The 17,960-nt window shown below is 47.0% G+C and overlaps 1 protein-coding gene across 1 annotated transcript in view; it reads left to right on the forward strand.

Moving 5' to 3' along the window:
• CNGA2 (cyclic nucleotide gated channel subunit alpha 2) overlaps positions 1–17,960 on the forward strand; it is a 117,283-nt gene that overhangs the window by 53,128 nt on the left and 46,195 nt on the right. Inside the window, exons 2-3 of the mRNA XM_068248085.1 lie at positions 12,414–12,524; positions 17,629–17,808. Of these exons, the coding sequence (XP_068104186.1) occupies positions 12,414–12,524; positions 17,629–17,808 (291 nt within the window). The remainder of the gene's footprint in view (positions 1–12,413; positions 12,525–17,628; positions 17,809–17,960) is intronic.

The raw sequence follows: 17,960 nt of genomic DNA on the forward strand, positions 1-17,960 counted from the left end.
GCTACGGCGAGGCGTTGGACTAAAGAACGTCCGCATGTCCGACATCACCATGAGATCGCTGGAGCGTCCTGTCTTTGACTGCGTGGACACGGGAGGAGGATTAGTGGCAGTGGTACCTTGCTGGCGTTGTGCTGTCACATCACCCTTAAAGGCATTGTAAAGCATAGTTGACAGCTTGTTCTGCATGTGCTGCATCCTTTCCACCTTCAGGTGAGTTGGTAACAGGTCCGCCACTTTGTGCCTGTACCGAGGGTCTAGTAGTGTTGCCACCCAGTACAGCTCATTCCCCTTGAGGTTTTTTATACGGGGGTCCCTCAACAGGCAGGACAGCATAAAAGACGTCATCTGCACAAAGTCGGATCCAGATGTACCATCCATCTCCTCTTGCTCTTCCTCAGTGACGTCACGTAAGTCATCCTCCTCCCCCCAGCCACAAACAATACCACGGGAAGGTTGAGCAGCACAAGCCCCCTGCGACGCCTGCTGCGGTTGTTCTCCTGCCGCCGTCCCCTCCTCCTCCTCCTCCTCCCCCAAAGAAACAACTTGCTCATCATGCTCTGAGTCTGACTCGTCTTCTGCACACGACTCTTTTTCCTCCTCCTCCCCCCTCTGTGCTGCCGCAGGTGTTGAGGAAACAGCTGGGTCTGATGAAAATTGGTCCCATGCCTGTTCCTGCTGTAACTGTTCCTGGTCACGCTCATTCGCAGCTTCATCCGCCACTCTACGCACAGCTGCTCCAAGAAGTAAGCGTAGGGAATTAAGTCGCTGATGGTGCCTTCACTGCGGCTCACCAGGTTGGTCACCTCCTCAAATGGCCGCATGAGCCTGCATGCATTTCTCATCAGTGTCCAGTTGTCGGGCCAGAACATCCCCATCTTCCCAGACTGTTTCTCTCTACTGTAGTTGTATAGGTACTGGGTGACGGCTTTCTTCTGTTCTAGCAGGCGGGAGAACATGAGCAGGGTCGAATTCCAGCGAGTCGGGCTATCGCAAATCAGGCGTCTCACCGGCAAGTTGTTTTTCCGCTGAATTTCCGCAAAGCGTGCCATGGCTGTGTAAGACCGCCTCAAATGCCCACAGAACTTCCTGGCCTGCTTCAGGACATCCGCTAAGCCAGGGTACTTTGACACAAATCTTTAAACAACTAGATTCATGACATGTGCCATGCAGGGTATGTGTGTCAGCTTCCCCATATGCAAAGCGGCAAGCAGATTGCTGCCGTTGTCGCACACCACGTTGCCTATCTCCAGGTGGTGCGGGGTCAGCCACTCATCCACCTGTTTCTTAAGAGCAGCCAGGAGAGCTGCTCCAGTGTGACTCTCCGCTTTGAGGCAAGGCATGTCTAAGATGGCGTGACACTGTCGTACCTGGCATGCAGCATAGGCCCTGCGAAGCTGGGGTTGTGTAGCTGGAGAGGAGAACTGCCACTCAGCCAAGGAGGAGGAGGACAGCGAAGAGCATGTAGCAGGAGGAGAGGAGGTGGCAGGAGGCCTGCCTGCAAGCTGTGGAGGTGTCACAATTTGGTCCGCTGCGCCCTGCTTGCCATCGTTCACTAGGTTGACCCAATGGGCTGTGTACGTAATGTAGCGGCCCTGCCCGTGCTTGGCAGACCAGGCATCCGTGGTCAGGTGTACCCTTGACCCAACGCTCTTCGCAAGAGATAACACCACTTGCCTCTCAACTTCACGGTGCAGTTGGGGTATGGCCTTTCTAGAAAAATAAGTGCGGCCTGGCATCTTCCACTGCGGTGTCCCGATGGCCACAAATTTACGGAAGGCCTCAGAGTCCACCAGCCGGTATGGTAACAGCTGGCGAGCTAACAGTTCCGCCACGCCAGCTGTCAGACGCCGGGCAAGGGGGTGACTGGCCGAAATTGGCTTCTTCCGCTCAAACATTTCCTTCACGGACACCTGACTGCTGCTGTGGGCAGAGGAGCAGGAAGCGCTCAAGGGCAGAGGCAGAGTGGAGGAGGGTGCCTGTGAAGGTGCAAGGGAGAAAGCGGCAGAAGCAGATGATGCACCTGAAGGAGGAAGAGGAGAAGGAGGGTGACTTTTCTTTTGTGTGCTGCTGCTGCTTTTGCTCAGGTGGCCATCCTATTGCTGTTTGTACCTTTTCTCCAGGTGCCTTCGTAAGGCACTTGTCCCTACGTGAGTGTTGGCCTTTCCACGGCTCAATTTTTGTTGGCAGAGCGAACAGATGGCTTTGCTCCGATCTGAGGCACACACATTAAAAAAATTCCACACCGCTGAGCTACTCTGGGATGTGGGCACTATGGGGACCTCAGCAGCTGATGCTGAAGGGCAAGTTGGCTGGCTGTACATAGGTGGCGATTCATGATGCCGGACACTGCCACCAGCTGTTTCTGACGAAGAGCTGCCCCAGCTTCTTTCAGCAACTTCTCTCCTCCTACTACTCTCTGACTCCCCCTCTGAACTGTCCCCCTCTTCATCTCCTCTATTGGGAACATACAGAGGATCCGTATCATCGTCATCATCGTAATCATCCTGCCCAGCTTCGCTTGCCTCAGAAAAATCCAAACATGCACCATCAGTAGGTCCTTCATCCTCCTTACACGTTACATCCATAGTGTTGCTGCGTAACTCAGACATATGAGCTGGTAAAAATTCATCTGGCTGTAACAACAATGGCTGTGCATCAGTGATTTCAACACTAAATAATTCTTGCGAAGTGTCAAATGCAGCGGAAGTGGTGCTAGTAGTAGCGCTGGTGGCTGAGCAAGATGAGGTGTTCTGTGTCGCTAAATACTCAACCACGTCCTGACAATCTTGGGAGGTGATGGGACGTGCCTTCTTCCGAGCACTGTACTGTGGGCCAGGTCCACACAAAACTACATTTACACGACCTCGCACAGACCAGCTGGGTGGCCATCCTCTGGCTCTGGCACTACCTCTTCCTCTACCTGTTTTGTCCATATCGGGTATGCACGGAGTGGTATATCACACTGCGTGCACTCACGTAGGTAGGTGGGTTCACTTAATTGCACAGGTATGCGCACTGATGCGGTGGGTTCACTGAACAGAACAGGTATGCAGTGGCGGGTTCACTGAACAGAACAGGTATGCAGTGGCGGGTTCACTGAACAGATATGCAGTGGCGGGTTCACTGAACACAACAGGTATGCAGTGGCGGGTTCACAGAACAGGTATGCAGTGGCAGGTTCACTGAACAGGTATACAGTGGCGGGTTCACTGAACACAACAGGTATGCAGTGGCGGGTTCACTGAACAGAACAGGAATACAGTGGCAGGTTCACTGAACAGAACAGGTATGCAGTGGCAGGTTCACTGAACAGGTATGCAGTGGTGGGTTCACTGAACAGGTATGCAGTGGTGGGTTCACTGAACAGGTATGCAGTGGCAGGTTCACTGAACAGGTATACAGTGGCGGGTTCACTGAACAGAACAGGTATGCAGTTGCAGGTTATTTGAACAGGTATACAGTGGCGGGTTCACTGAACAGAACAGGTATGCAGTGGCAGGTTCACTGAACAGGTATACAGTGGCGGGTTCACTGAACAGAACAGGTATACAGTGGCAGGTTCACTGAACAGAACAGGTATAAAGTGGCGGGTTCACTGAACAGAACAGGTATGCAGTGGCGGGTTCACTGAACAGAACAGGTATGCAGTGGTGGGTTCACAGAACAGGTATGCAGTGGTGGGTTCACAGTACAGGTATGCAGTGGTGGGTTCACAGAACAGGTATGCAGTGGCAGGTTCACTGAACAGGTATGCAGGTATCCAGTGGGCTCACTGAACAGAACAGGTATGGTGGGCTCACTGAACAGAACAGGTATGCAGCCAGGAACAAGCTAAGCCTAACTAATCTTTCCCTATGAGAGACAGTCTGCAGCAGCTCGCCCTACTCTCACTAACGCGGGCACACGAGTGAGCTTAATGGCCGCCGCTGCCTGCCTTTTATTAGGGGGGGAGTGGCTCCAGGGGCTAGTGTAGCCTAATTGGCTACACTGGGCCTGCTGACTGTGATGTAGAGGGTCAAAGTTGACCCTCATGGTGCATTATGGGGCGAACCGAACTTCCGCAAAACTTCGCCTGCGGGACGCGAACGCGAACCACTGAAGTTCGCATGGAACCGTTCGCAGGCGAACCGTTCGGCCCAACTCTAATAGTGAGAGCAGGGAGAGACTGAGCTGCTGTGCTGCACACAGGGAAAGCATTAGCTAGGAATATATTCTCTGTTACCACTGCCTTGCTAGCTACAGAGTCCTGTGTGGAACAAAATAATCGTTTTCAGGACTGTTATTGGTATAGGTTGTTTTTGTATAGCTTCCTCCTTAGTCCTGAGTGAGAATGAGAGAGCTTTCTCAGAGCTGCTATAGGTTGTATTTATACAGACTTCTGACTCCTGAGCATCAAAGGGCCTAGATTGTGTTTGTACAGTGTCCTCCTGACTAAGCATCCAGTGCATCCAGTGTGCAGTGTCTATTGAGCTGAGCTGCACATCATACACAGGCACACACTCCTAGTGACTGAGACTGTGTACAGAATACACCCCAACATCATAAGTGCTATTCTGCTTTTTGCATTTTTATTGTGTCATATATTGCAGACCTCTGCATCCAGCCATCATATATTGCAGACCTCTGCATCCAGCCACTGTGTAGTGTATTTTGAGGTGCACATGACAGTCATACGGATGCACACTCCTATTGAGTCTGTGTACAGAGTACACCCAACATCATAAGCATAGGGCCCAACCGTCCCGATCTCGTCGGGACTGTCACGATTTGGGGGGGCTCTCCCGCTGTCACGGTATGAGCCCCCCAAGTCCCGGGCGGCAGTGGGCAGCGAGTAAAAAAAAAATGATCGAGGCGCCAGCCGCGCCTATATGGTATGCGGGATGCGGCCATAGCATTATTACCTCCCTCCCTCCTTCCCTTGAGATCTGCCCCCCTGTGTCCCCGTTAGCAGAGTGCGCAGCGAGCGGAGCGGGCTGTCATTACCTGTGTCCATGCACGGGTACCGATGTCCAGCTTCAATCTGCTTCCTGTGACGTCACAGGAAGCTGGATGCAGACATCGGTACCCGTGCATAGACGCAGGTAATGACAGCCCGCTCCGCTCGCTGCGCACTCTGCTAACGGGGACACAGGGGGGCAGATCTCAAGGGAAGGAGGGAGGGAGGTAATAATGCTATGGCCGCATCCCGCATACCATATAGGCGCGGCTGGCGCCTCAATCATTTTTTTTTTTGCAGTGGCACCCATCCTGACCCTCCTCCCCACCCATGGGCACCCTTACCCTCCTCCCCACCCACGGGCAGGGTGTATGAGGGTATGTTTAGTAAAAAAAATATATAAGGGCATAAATATAAATAAAATAAAAAAATCTTCAAAAAACGATGGTAGGCGTCTGATGGGGGTGTGGTTAGGGGGTGTGGTTAGGGGTGTGGCCAGTGTCCCGGTTTCCTAGTTTAAAATGTTGGGAGGTATGTCATAAGTGCTATTCTGCTTTTTGCATTTTGATTGTGTCATATATTGCAGACCTCTGCAAAGTGATCCAGATTCTCCTCACTGGCAGGGTCTTTTAGTTGTATTTTTTAATATTGTGGAAAAAAAAATGACATGCAGAGGCAGGCCACACTCCAGTGGTCGTCGTAGGGGTCGTGCAGGTGTTATGTTCTGTGGTCCTTGTCCTAGAATGATGCCTAGTGATCAGGGGCCACGTACCATTTCCTGTGGTCCTAGAATGATGCCCAGTGTTCAGGGGCCACGTACCATTTTTTGTGCTCCTAGAATGATGCCCACCCAGTGTTCAGGAGCCACGTACCCAGAACTCCCAAAATGCTGAGGAAGTAGTTGACTGGCTTAGCCAGCAAATCTCATCTTCTGCCGTTTCCTCTCGGCACCTGGATGCACTATCCTCCTCTTGCTCTAATTGGGGCACTCCAGCAGTTACCACTCACCTGGCTGCCACCACCTCCACTAGCGCCAAAGCAGCTTCACTTGATGTGTCAGACAAGTTATTCACACATCCGTTTGAGGAAATGAGCGATGTGCAAGCATTATTGCCAGAACATGCAGGAGATACGAATGTTACACCGCCTGATATGTCTCAGTCAGGCCTCAGTAAACACATGGACATAAAGTGTCATGATGATGATGAGGATGATGATGTAGTACCCGCTGCTGGTGCCTTTTTAGAGGTGTCAGAAACAAGTGAAGCAGCTGATGATGATTACGATGTATCCATGGATGTGGCGTGGGTGTCTTCAAGAAGAGATAAAGAAGAGGGGGAGAGTTCTGTTGGGGAGACAGAGAGTAGGAGGAGATGAGTTGTTCAAATCAAGAGGAGATCGTCGCAAGGAGCCAGTGGCCAATATGCCCGCGAACATCTGCTGTTACTACCACCACCAACATCAGAATGCCAACATCCCAAAGCTTACCAGTGTGGCTATTTTTTTTAGTTGTGGGAAGTCCAACACACACCTATGCACAACGGTTTTGTGAAAGCACCTGAGCTACAAACCCCCATGCCGATGGGAGCAACACACGAGGAGAAGCAGCACCAAAAGTCGAAGCCACCCTCCTCCTGGTCCAGCTTCTTCAGCCACGTCAACCTCTGCTGCCCTTGTTCCTTTGGCAGCCACCCTCCACTACGCCTGTCACCTTGAGCAGTTCCTGCTAATCTGTCCACAGTCAAGTTTCTGTCAAGGACATTTTTGAGCTAAAGAAACCAATGTCTTCGAGTCACCCCCTTGCCCAGCAGGTTTGTCGGAACTGTTAGCCTGCCAGGTGTTACTATACTAGCTGGTGGAGTCTGCGGCCTTTAAAAAATGTGTTGCGTTTGGGACACTGCAGTGAAAGGTACCTGGCAGGACTTATTTTTCAAGAAAGGCAATCCCCAACCTGTACCGTAATGTGGAAAGCCAAGTCAAGGCATCTCTGGCAAACAGTATTGGGGTAAGGGTTCATTTGACCACTGATATCTGGTCTGCAAAGCACGGTCAGGGCAGATATATCACCTATACCACACACTGGGTAAACATGCTGACCACTGGCAAGCATGGAATGCATGGCGCAGCAGTGGAGTTGGTGAAACCGCCACGAATGGCAGGCAGGCCTGCTGCCACATCCTCTTCTTCTCCTCCTACTCCTCCTTCATCCTCTTCTCTGTCATCCTCAGCTGAGTCATCCTCTACTGCTGCTGTTGCTGTGCCCTCCTCTACTCCAAGTGCACACCTCCAGCTCCCCAGGGCCTATTCCACATCCCAGGTATGACTGTATCACGCCGTCCTGGGCCTGACTTGCCTAAAGGCTGAGAGTCACACCTTGACAAGCAGTCCTGGACACTCTGAATGAACAGGTGGATCAGTGGCTGACCCCGCACCAAATGGAGATCAGCAAAGATGTGTGTGACAATTGAAGCAATCTGTTGGTGGCATTGAATTTGGGAAAGTTAACACATGTGTCCTGCATGGCACATGTGTTGACTCTTATTATATAATGCTTCCTGTCTAAGTATCCAGGCTTACTGTTACGCTTGGTGGTATATTCTCCACAGTCAGCACATAATGCGGATCCTGACGTGAAGGACACACACACACCCACAAGCACAAGGAACCAGGATATCCCCAGTTTAGTAGAGGAGAGGACTAACTCCAATAGGAGATGTGGCGCACAGAGCAGGCGTAGATCCGAACAGCCACAAACAATACTTTCACTTTAGTGGCTCAGCGCAAGGTAGCGCTGAGAGCATTAACCACAACTCAGAAGATCAGGACAGGTAGACAGAATGAACGCTTGCTTAACTAGTCACTGCTTTAGTGACAGCAAGCATAACAAGACAGACTGGAATGAGGCAGCCAATGCGATTGCAGCGATGGCATGCCTCACAAGGACAGGACAGAATAGTCAGGAAATAGCAGAGTCAAGGCAGGCAGACGCAATACACACAAATATACAATAGGTATGATTTCCTAGCGTATTACGATTACAGCTATCAATGAAACTACAAACGACTGACTAACATGTATATATCGGCGATGAACCGATATATAACATAAGCAAGGAACACTAGCTAGGAACTGGAGCAATACAAGGAACAGGACTAGGAAGGATTCGCTACTTCTACACAGAAGCGAGCACAATCCACGCAAGGTAACAGGAACAGGACTAGGAAGGATTCGCTACTTCTACACAGAAGTGAGTGCAATCCACGCAAGGTAACAGGAACAGGACTGAACTAACTAAGCACGGGTGATCACGCTAAGCGCAACCTACCGAAACGTGCTGGAAACTGACTGACTGAACACAGGATATAAACAGTTCAAGTACGTATATATCAGCGACACTGATGTATTAACGTAACACGAATAAAAGGAAAATAACAAACGCGCTAGTATGCGTATATACCGGCGATGAACCAATATATGATGCAAGACCAGCAAAGTAACAAATACTGATAAACAGGATCAGGACTACAAGGACTCACTGACCCCTTCACAGGAGTCAGTGCAGTCCACACGAGATCTAGGAAAGGGGGGGGGGGGTGAATGATAATCAATCACAGGCTGACAGCAGGAAAGGGCAGACAATGATATGCAGCCTGCCTGAAAGGGATTGCAGCACCATTGCAAAAGACAATGTTTGCTTTCACAAACGCATCTTAAACCGTCATCAACCTCAGAGCGACTGCAGATGGAATCAACGCTCAGTGTGAGCGCAGGCAAAACTATGCGAGCAAATGCACGCAAAGAAATCAAAAACTGATTGTCTACAGTAAAACTGCAGCCAGCAGTACATGCTGCAGAAGTTATCATAACACTTACAGGAGGTCCTCAAGCAGTCCAGGAAGGTGCATGGCCATTTCAGGCGTTCTTACATGGCCATGACACGTTTTGCAGAGATTCAGCGGTGAAAGAACCTGCCAATTGGGCACTTGATTTGCAACAGCCAGACTCGTCTTTGTAGGTTTTCAAATTCACCTGCCCATTGAAGTCTATGGAGATTTGATGGATTCTCCTATTCGCAAATGTTTGTGGAGATTCAAATTCTAAATTAGCGAACCGGAAATTTGATATACAGCCCATCTCTATTGCAACATGTAATTCAGAATTTGAAACTGCATCAGGGCTCCTGGACTAGAGGACCTCCTGTAGACTTTGCATTATCTTTCCATTGGTCATATACTGATCACTTCAACAAGATTTGCCAGTTGTGTGTGGAACAGCATTAGTCATGGAGAGAATCCGAAGACATAACAACAAACGTTGTTTAGGTGATACCTTTAATGACTTGTACAAGATTTATTTTCAAGCTTTTGAAACTTTCAGTTTCTTCTTCAGGCATGATACAGAACTGGATCACAATAATACAAAAGTAATGTCACATGCAGAAGCTTGTATATGATTTGCAAGGGTATACAGCAATTTGTCACCATGTTACCTAGCCGTCCACTTTTTGAAATGTAAAGAATCTCATCAACGCTTATGCTTGATACATACCATGCAATTTAGTTAAATAGATGGGTTGAATCTATTATTTCCGACAGGTGCAATCTGATTTATGATCATTTTATTTTGATCGATTTTCCAATCACTTTTATACAAAATCAATCAGAAAAACGATCAGAAATCAGATTGAACCTGTCGGAAGTAATCAATCAAACCCGTCTATTTGATGTGAAATTGCATGGTGTGTACTAGGCATTGGGGTTGATTCACTATAACAAATAGCGTGTCTTATCAGAGTTAACATGCCTTATCAGAGTTAATATACCTTATCGGAGTTAACATGGCTTATCGGAGTTAACATGGCTTACCAGAGTTAGCGTGCCTTATCAGAGTAGCATAGCGAGCGCTACGAACTTATGTCTGCTAATTGGCAATGACGAGAGCTCCACTCGTCCTGCCCTGAGCCCCTGCAGGTCCAATCACTTTAAAGGACATTATCCCCGCACTTTGATTGGCCCAACAGGCTGCGTGTCAAGTTTCCTGTCAAGTCACAGGCAGCCTATTGGGCCAATTAACTACTTGCCGACTGCTTCACGCCAATTGGCGTGAGCAGTGCGGCAGCCCCAGGACCGCTCCACGCCCATTGGCGTGAACGGCCTTCTATGGGGCTAGCAGGAGATCGCGTGCATCTCCTTCTTGGGGGGCGGAGCTCCGTCCCGCCTTCAGTCTCCGAGTAGCGAGACTGTTAGACGGCGGTTCCGCTGTCTAATTACTTTGTACAGCGCTGCGATCTGCAGCAGCGCTGTACTGGGGAAAGCCGTGTGACACGGCTGTCCCCCTGGGGGACAAGAGAGCGATCGGCTCTCATAGGCAGAAGCCTATGACAGCCGATCGCGTGATTGGCCGGCAGGGGAGAGTGAGGAAGGGAGGGTAAAGTAAAAAAAAAAATAGTACAATTTATTTAAAAATAAAAGACATAAATATTTATATATATATATATATATAAAAAAACAATGTGGGGCGATCAGACCCCACCAACAGAGAGCTCTGTTGGTGGGGAGAAAATGAGGGGGGAATCACTGTGTTGTGCGGCCCTGCAGCTTTGCCTTAAAGCTGCAGTGGCCCAATTAAGTAAAAATGGTCTGGTCACCAGGAGGGGTTAACACCGCAGTCCTCAAGTGGTTAAAGTGCAGGGATAATGTCCTTTGTGATTGGACCTGCAGGGGCTCAGGGCAGGATGAGTGGAGCTGTCGTCATTGCCAATTAGCAGGCATACGTTCGTAGCGCTCAGTATGCTATTCTGATAAGACTCTGGTAAAGGCATATGGGGAAACAAAAACGTCTATAAATGTCTGCTGTAGGCGGCAGTAATTTTGCATTAGAATGCCTTCACACATCTGTGGCATACGGTTGCAAAAACACAGAACATCTATAGTTTGCGACAGTCTAAGGGTTAAAGAGGCAATGGAATGAGATATAGTAGAATATACTACATTATTCAGGATACCCAAGGTCTCATTTACCAAGAAAGGTTAGGCAAACTGGGCGTATCTAGCTTTGAAAAAAGACTTGATTAACGTATGAAAATAATACTAAACCTTGGCAGATGAATGGATATGGCAAATTCTATATATGCATATAAAAAGGGATTGGGTTCTTTACTTGCGCTGAAGAACATCAATAGCTATAATTACTAGGTAATTCTCAGCAGTATTGATCCAGGGATTTTATGTGGAGTCGAGACAACTTTTTTTTTTCACTTTCAAGGCTAAATGACATAAGCTTTGTTAGGGTTTTCTTTTACTTTCCTCTGGATCATTTGGAATATGTGTAGGTACAGTACAGTGTTGTATAATCTTTATTTTTTTTCGTTGAACTTGATGGATGGATGTCTTTTTATTCAAAAAAACGAACTATGTAAATATGTGAGGTACATTAGACTATGGGCATGGTAAGTATTAGATTTTGTGCTGCTCTGAGCAGGGGCGTATCTGGGTAATATAGCATCTATGGCAAGCACTGAGTTAGCCCCCCAGTATAAGTACCCAGAGGTAGTATCCTAGTATAGGTAGCCAGAGGAAGTCCACCCAATGTATCTAGCACCCCAGTTTGGTTCGCTCTCCCAGTTAGAGGTGTCTCCCAAGTAGAAATAGCTCCCTTTAGCATAGGGAATGAGAGGTGTCCCCAGTATAAGTATCCCCCCAGTATAGGTGGTGGGAAGTGTCCCCTCAGTATAGGTAGTAAGAGGTGTCTCCCAGTATAAGTAACCCCTCCAGTAAAGGTAGTGACAGGTGTCCCCAGTATAATTACCCCCCCCCCCCAGTATAAGTAGTGATAGAGGTATCCTAGTATAAGTAACCCCCCTCCTCAATACAGGTAGTGAGGTAGTGAGAGATGTCCTCCTGTATAAATAGTCCTCCCCCAGTACAGGTAGTGAGAGATGCTCCCCCAGTATAGGTGGTAAGAGGTCCACACCCCCCAGTAAAGGTAATGAGAGGTGTCCCCCAGTATAAATATCCCCCTAGTATAGGTAGTGAGAGGCATCCCCCAGTATTGTGGTGCAGCGCGAGGGAGCAGGGGGCAGGCATGGAGGCACAGCAGAGTGGCAGACATGGCGCCTATGGTGCTGCACCTCTCTAGATACACCACTGCCTCTGAGGAGACTGGTGATGAAATGAAAATGTATTCTGTAAAGCATTACGGAAGGTGTCAGTATCATATAAACACATGATGATAATCCCACACTGGAAGAAAAGAACATAATGCACGCCTGACAAAGATCTTACCACTTCTCTACTTTATGAATAAAAATGATGCATCATTAAAATTGTTCAAGCCTAATAACCTGTGAACACTGTTTTAGAGCAAATAAAATCAAAACAAATGCCTGCAATACGTTATGTTGACAAGCACATATACCTGCAATACGTTATGTAGACAAGCAGATTATATACACAATTTTATGTTTGTTCTCTACAAGGGCTATATCTGTGTGTGATGACACATCATCAGAGCTGCAAAGGGTTGTTTCCCAAGACAATGCAGATGGGGTATCACAGACGTCTTTTAAAGGGAGAGGTGCTCTATCAAGGTAAATTGATCATAAACTGTATGATTTATAGAGCTAATGAATATTACGATGTACACTCAAAAATAAATCAAGGTGTTTTTTTTAGATCACACATATACATTTCTCCGTTTCTGCCTGGGCTGTAGAGTATTTTTTTCTGTGCTCACTGGCTCAATGTCTACCCGCCTGCCTGCAACTAGTGATGATTGTAATTAGTTATAACGCCAATATATAATTATGATGTGTAAATGCAATTGCTTTTGCATAGTCATTCATAATTTCACGTAATGTCGTGCCAACTTTACCGGTTGATAGCAAAGCCCCCATACAAGCTCACCACAATTGCTAGGATAATAGTGGGTACAAGTCCAAAAAAAAAAAAGAATTTTTCAAAAAGATCTTGTAGTTTTTCAAAAAAATGGTTTTAAAGATGCAAAAAAAATTTTTTTTAACTCAGAAAAATAAGTTTAAAAATCATTTTTCCTTTGCATTTTTAGGGAGAACTAGTAACAAAAAAATCTCCCTCAGGGAGAAACTTACCTTGGGAGAGGGAAGCCTCAGGGTCTCACTGAGGTTTCTCCATCCTCTGTAGCCTCGGGGAATGCAGCGCTGACTCCCCCAAAACTTCCTTGACAGTGCCCAGGCCCGGTTCTCTCATGAAGCAACGTGAAACATTTGCATCTGGCGCAGAGATTACAGGGGCAGCATGTTTGCACTGTGTGGTTACACTTACAGCATGCGGTCATAGTAGGAGGAGAATTGAGGGGAGAGGGAGCAAGGTGAAGAGGTCATCATTGGCAAAAAGCAGCTTATTGTACTGTGTGAGGAGTCTGACAGTAAGTGAGGAAGAGGGAGACAGGATAGCAGCAGTGTTTCATTTGACTTGCACAACAGAAGGGAGGAGGTGGCTCTGCTGTCCTGAGTAAGGAGGAATGGAGGACTGCCAATTGGCTGAGGGGGAGCAGTTTATTTGTCAGACTCGCAGCTAGCCAGCCAGTGTGTTATTGTGTTGAGCTGCAGCATGTCATGCCTCATGCTACTGCATATGTTCCCTTGCTGACTGGAAACATTAAACGAAGCCGAAATATTACATGGCATAATAGCAATATGTAACAAAACTCGCACTGCAGCTACTGTATAACGTGCAAGTGCCGTGCAAGTCGTCAGGTGCTGTGTGATCATTCAAAATAAGGAAGGGGGTGTGGGGGGCACATCTTCACAAGTTTGCCTCAGGCAACAAAAAGTCTAGAACCGATGCTGACAAAGCCTGACAATTACTACGCAGGCACAATACTATTTACCTACCACGATCACGTGCATGCACAGTAATATTTACCTACCACGATCACGTGCATGCACAGTAATATTTACCTACCACGATCACGTGCATGCACAGTAATATTTACCTACCACGATCACGTGCATGCACAGTAATATTTACCTACCACGATCACGTGCATGCACAGTAATATTTACCTACCACGATCATGTGCAGGCACAGTAGGAGCTCGTAATTTGGGCTAAGGCGGAAATTGCAAAGCCTGATTGATCTGCTCTACTGCGCAGGCGCAAAGGATTCGCGCCTGCGCAGTAGAGTGGATACAATCAAGCTCGGCTATTTCTACCTTAGCAAAGTTAAACAAAGTTTTCTTTAAAAGTGATTTTTTACAAAACTACAAGGTCTTTTTGCAAAAAAAATGTTGTGACTTGTACCCACTATTCTCCTTAACATATATAGCAGTTGATGACAATAGCACGCATGGGGGCTATTGTCGCCAAACCGCTAAAGTCAGCACAAAATTTTGTGAAAAGTATTGCAAAAATGACGACAGATAAAATTAATCAAGATTTTTCCAGAAATTTAGCGTTACGATTTTGCATCATAATTGCGAATTTCAATGCAAAATTACGACCATGAAAAATGTCTGCTCATCACTACCTGCAACAGAAGATTGCAGCGTAAATGTAATAATAATAATCCTAACATTTGTATAGCGTTTTTTTCCTGTTGGACCCAAAGCACTCAAGAGCTGCAGCCACTAAGAGCACGCTCAAGGAGCCACCCTGCAGTGTTAGGAAGTCTTGCCCAAGGACTTCTTACTGAATAGGTACTAATCCTAGCCAGGATTCGAACCCTGGTCTCCTATGTTAAAGGCAGAACACACTATCCAGCCACTCTGTAGCCATGTGTACACTTGCAGTGGCCATAGATGGTGCACTCATGTCTGTCCCTGATATAGAATCAGTTATAAAGACATGAGAAAGCTGAACTGATAGCAATAATTTTAGAGCAGATTGCTATTTTAGTACCATCCTACCCTACTCCACCCCACTGTATGTGGGGATGGAAAGGAGAGTGCATGGATATAACAAAGGCACTAGTTAGTGAGAGATAATGGTCCCATTAGTTATGGAAGCTGTAGTTATGGGGGCATGAACGGTCGCCAACTTTAGCGGTTAATAGTAAAGCCAAAAAGCAAAACATTCAAAAAGACCTTATAGTTTTTGAAAATGTTATAGGAAATGTTTCACCGGCCGCCGACTTTAGCGGTTAATAGCAAAGCCCCCTTACGTGCTAGAAATGGTAGAACAGAGGTTCCAAAAGAGTAAAAACAGTACCGGACCACATTGGTTATATGCTCCTATTTATTGCCTGAGGAAGTAGGATATACCCGCAAAACGCGTTGCACCTTGTTCGGAGTATGTAAATAAATTGTTTTTTGCCTAAAACGGCATTTTTGTGTCTGCTTTGGAGGGGTAAGTCCACCGCTACTTACTTCATTTTATTTATTTTAAAGAAATACTGTTTTTACTCTTTTGGCGCCTCTGTACTACCATTGCTGTTGTTCCACCCCTGGTGGAGGGGAATTCCTTCTTTTCCCGATCTACAGAGAGCGACTTCTTAATCCTGAGTGAGGACAGGTCTAATCTCTTCCCCTGCCTTCATAATGGTTACCTGGATGGTAACCCATGTTTGTGAGTATAACCTTTCATTCCCAATTCACAGTACATACTACACTATACTGGGCTCTCGTCATCTTCCCTTATATTTTTACGTGCTAGAAACACCATATTTGCAGGGTATGTTAAGGAGGGCACTGGGAACAAGAGGAAAAAAAGACCTTATAGTTTTTGAGAAAATCGATTTTAAAGTTAGAAGAAAAAAGTGTCACTGCGCTAAAATGACAGATAATGCGTTAACTTTTTAATACATGTTCAGAGTGTGGGAAAAAATGATGTGGGGTCCCCCCTCCCAACCCTTAACCCCTTGTCCCCCATGCAGGCTGGGATAGCCAGAATGCGGAGCCCCGGTCGCGTGGGGCTTCGCACCCTAAGCTATACGAGCCCGCATGGTCCATGGTATGGACAAGGAGCTCTTCCCCACCTACGGTGCCCCAGGTGGTGGTAGGGGCCGACGATGCCCCGGGGATGGTTCATGGTGGCATCTGGGAGTCCCCTTTAAGAAGGGGACTCCCAGATGCCCACCCCTCCCCAGGAGAAATGTGTATAGGGTACAAAGTACCCTTTACCCATTTCCATAAAGGGTTAAATGAAATGAAAACACAGGGAGAGCAGGAGTGGCAGAGGATGCAGAGAGACACAGAGCTCTAGCCACACTATGTATAGCTAGAGCTTTAGCATTTTTACATTTTCCTCCAGGGCTCCCCATTGGTCAGTTAATAGACCAATGGGGAGCCTTGGAGGTAAATTTAAGGATGCTTGTCCCACTAGTCGGCACAAAATTACATGAAAATTATGTGACAATTACGCAAAATTAGGCATGCTTACAATTACAGATGAAATCAATTACGATTTTGCATTGAGGTGGGAGGGAAAATGTTGCACATTAATTCTCTTGTACCTAGTAATAGGTACACAAGTTTTCAATCACCAGTTTCATCTCACTCTAAAAACAAAAACATTATTTTGCAGCTGGCTCGGAACAGGTAAGGTTGCAGAGGTGAGGAAAGTGGCAAAAACACAGAAATGAGAATACAAGCTAAGATTTGCAATTAGCAAGAAATCAAGACAACTCAGGAAAGACAGATCACAACAGAAGCAGAAAATCAAGACTTGCCGGACAGCCTGGTCATTAACTGGAGCAGGAGATCAGGAGAAAGGGACACACAGAAACCTTATCAACATAAATGGAAGCAGTACTAGAGCTGAGAAGACTGTCAGTGCTGCCAGGAGGAGGCCTTATGTACCTGAGCATTGCTAGCAAGCAGCATCCCAGTGTACAAGAACACATGCTATGCTTGCACAGAATCATGCAGCACACTTCAGTCATGTGTGTGCAACATCTGAAACAATGCACCCCCAACCTCGAGCTTCCTCTATAATAAAACCCCTGTGTCCCTGGTCCTCCTCTGCCCATGTGTCCGTGCCTTTGGCCAGTGTGCATGCGTGGCACGCGAGCGAACATTGGGCAGTACAGGAGGATGGGGGCAGGGGGTGGACGTGTGCACGCGCAGTGCGTGTGTGCGGGTGGTGTGTGTGGGCGTGTGCGCCCGCGTTGCGCGCCGCATCCGTGCGCGCACATGCGTGCTGACCTGGGGCCGTTGTGGCTGTGGCGACAGGGGCGGGAGGGGAGACGGGTTGTGAGCGGTGTAGTGGCAGAAGCCTAGTGCCTGTTATTGTAATGGACCTAAGGTCTAGTTATACCATAACTGGCAATAGGCAGTTGCAGAAATTCACATGTACTCTGGACCTTGGAATGTTAAAAGGAAATAAGATGAGTATCTGATCTCCAAGATACTGTTTGGGTTTGTCAGATATGGTGCATGTGAAAGTTATGTTATTTGCATAATTACAATGTTTTTACTTAATATACTTAAAAAGAAGCATATATATTATTAATAATACAGTAATAATATAATTAAAAGTTGCTTGAGAGCTGCAGCAAGGGCACACCCAATAGGCCACCCTGTAATATTAGGGAGTCTCCCCAAGGACTCCTTACCAAATAGGTATTGGCTTCAGCCAGGATTCAAACCTGATCTCCTATGTCAGAGACAGTGCCTACTGCTTACAATCTTATTAATTTGTTCTACCATAATATTTGACAAATTTCTAAAAATGTTTTGCATGACTACAATTCATATCTAACCTTTTTTTTCTTTAGGATAGTACGTTTAGTAGTGGTGCTTCGAGAATGGGCTCATAGGAGCCTTCATGATCAGGAACAAAGACCGGATTCTTTTCTTGATCGGTTTCGTGGGCCTGAAGTGCAACCCACTGAAGAAAATGCTACAAAAGATAAACAGGATAAAGGTGCAAAAGAAAAAGAGAAGAAAACTCATCAGTAAGATAAATAAAGTATACTGTATATTTAATAGCTTACTATTAGATAATTGTTAAAGGGAACCTGAAGTAAGGGGAATACACGAGCTGGCATCTTCATTCTCTAATAAACAATGCAGATTGCCTGACTCCTGTGCTGATACTCTATCTCAA

The sequence above is a fragment of the Hyperolius riggenbachi genome, chromosome 8 (genome assembly GCF_040937935.1).
Source record: "Hyperolius riggenbachi isolate aHypRig1 chromosome 8, aHypRig1.pri, whole genome shotgun sequence".
NCBI classification, from domain to species: Eukaryota; Metazoa; Chordata; class Amphibia; order Anura; family Hyperoliidae; genus Hyperolius; species Hyperolius riggenbachi.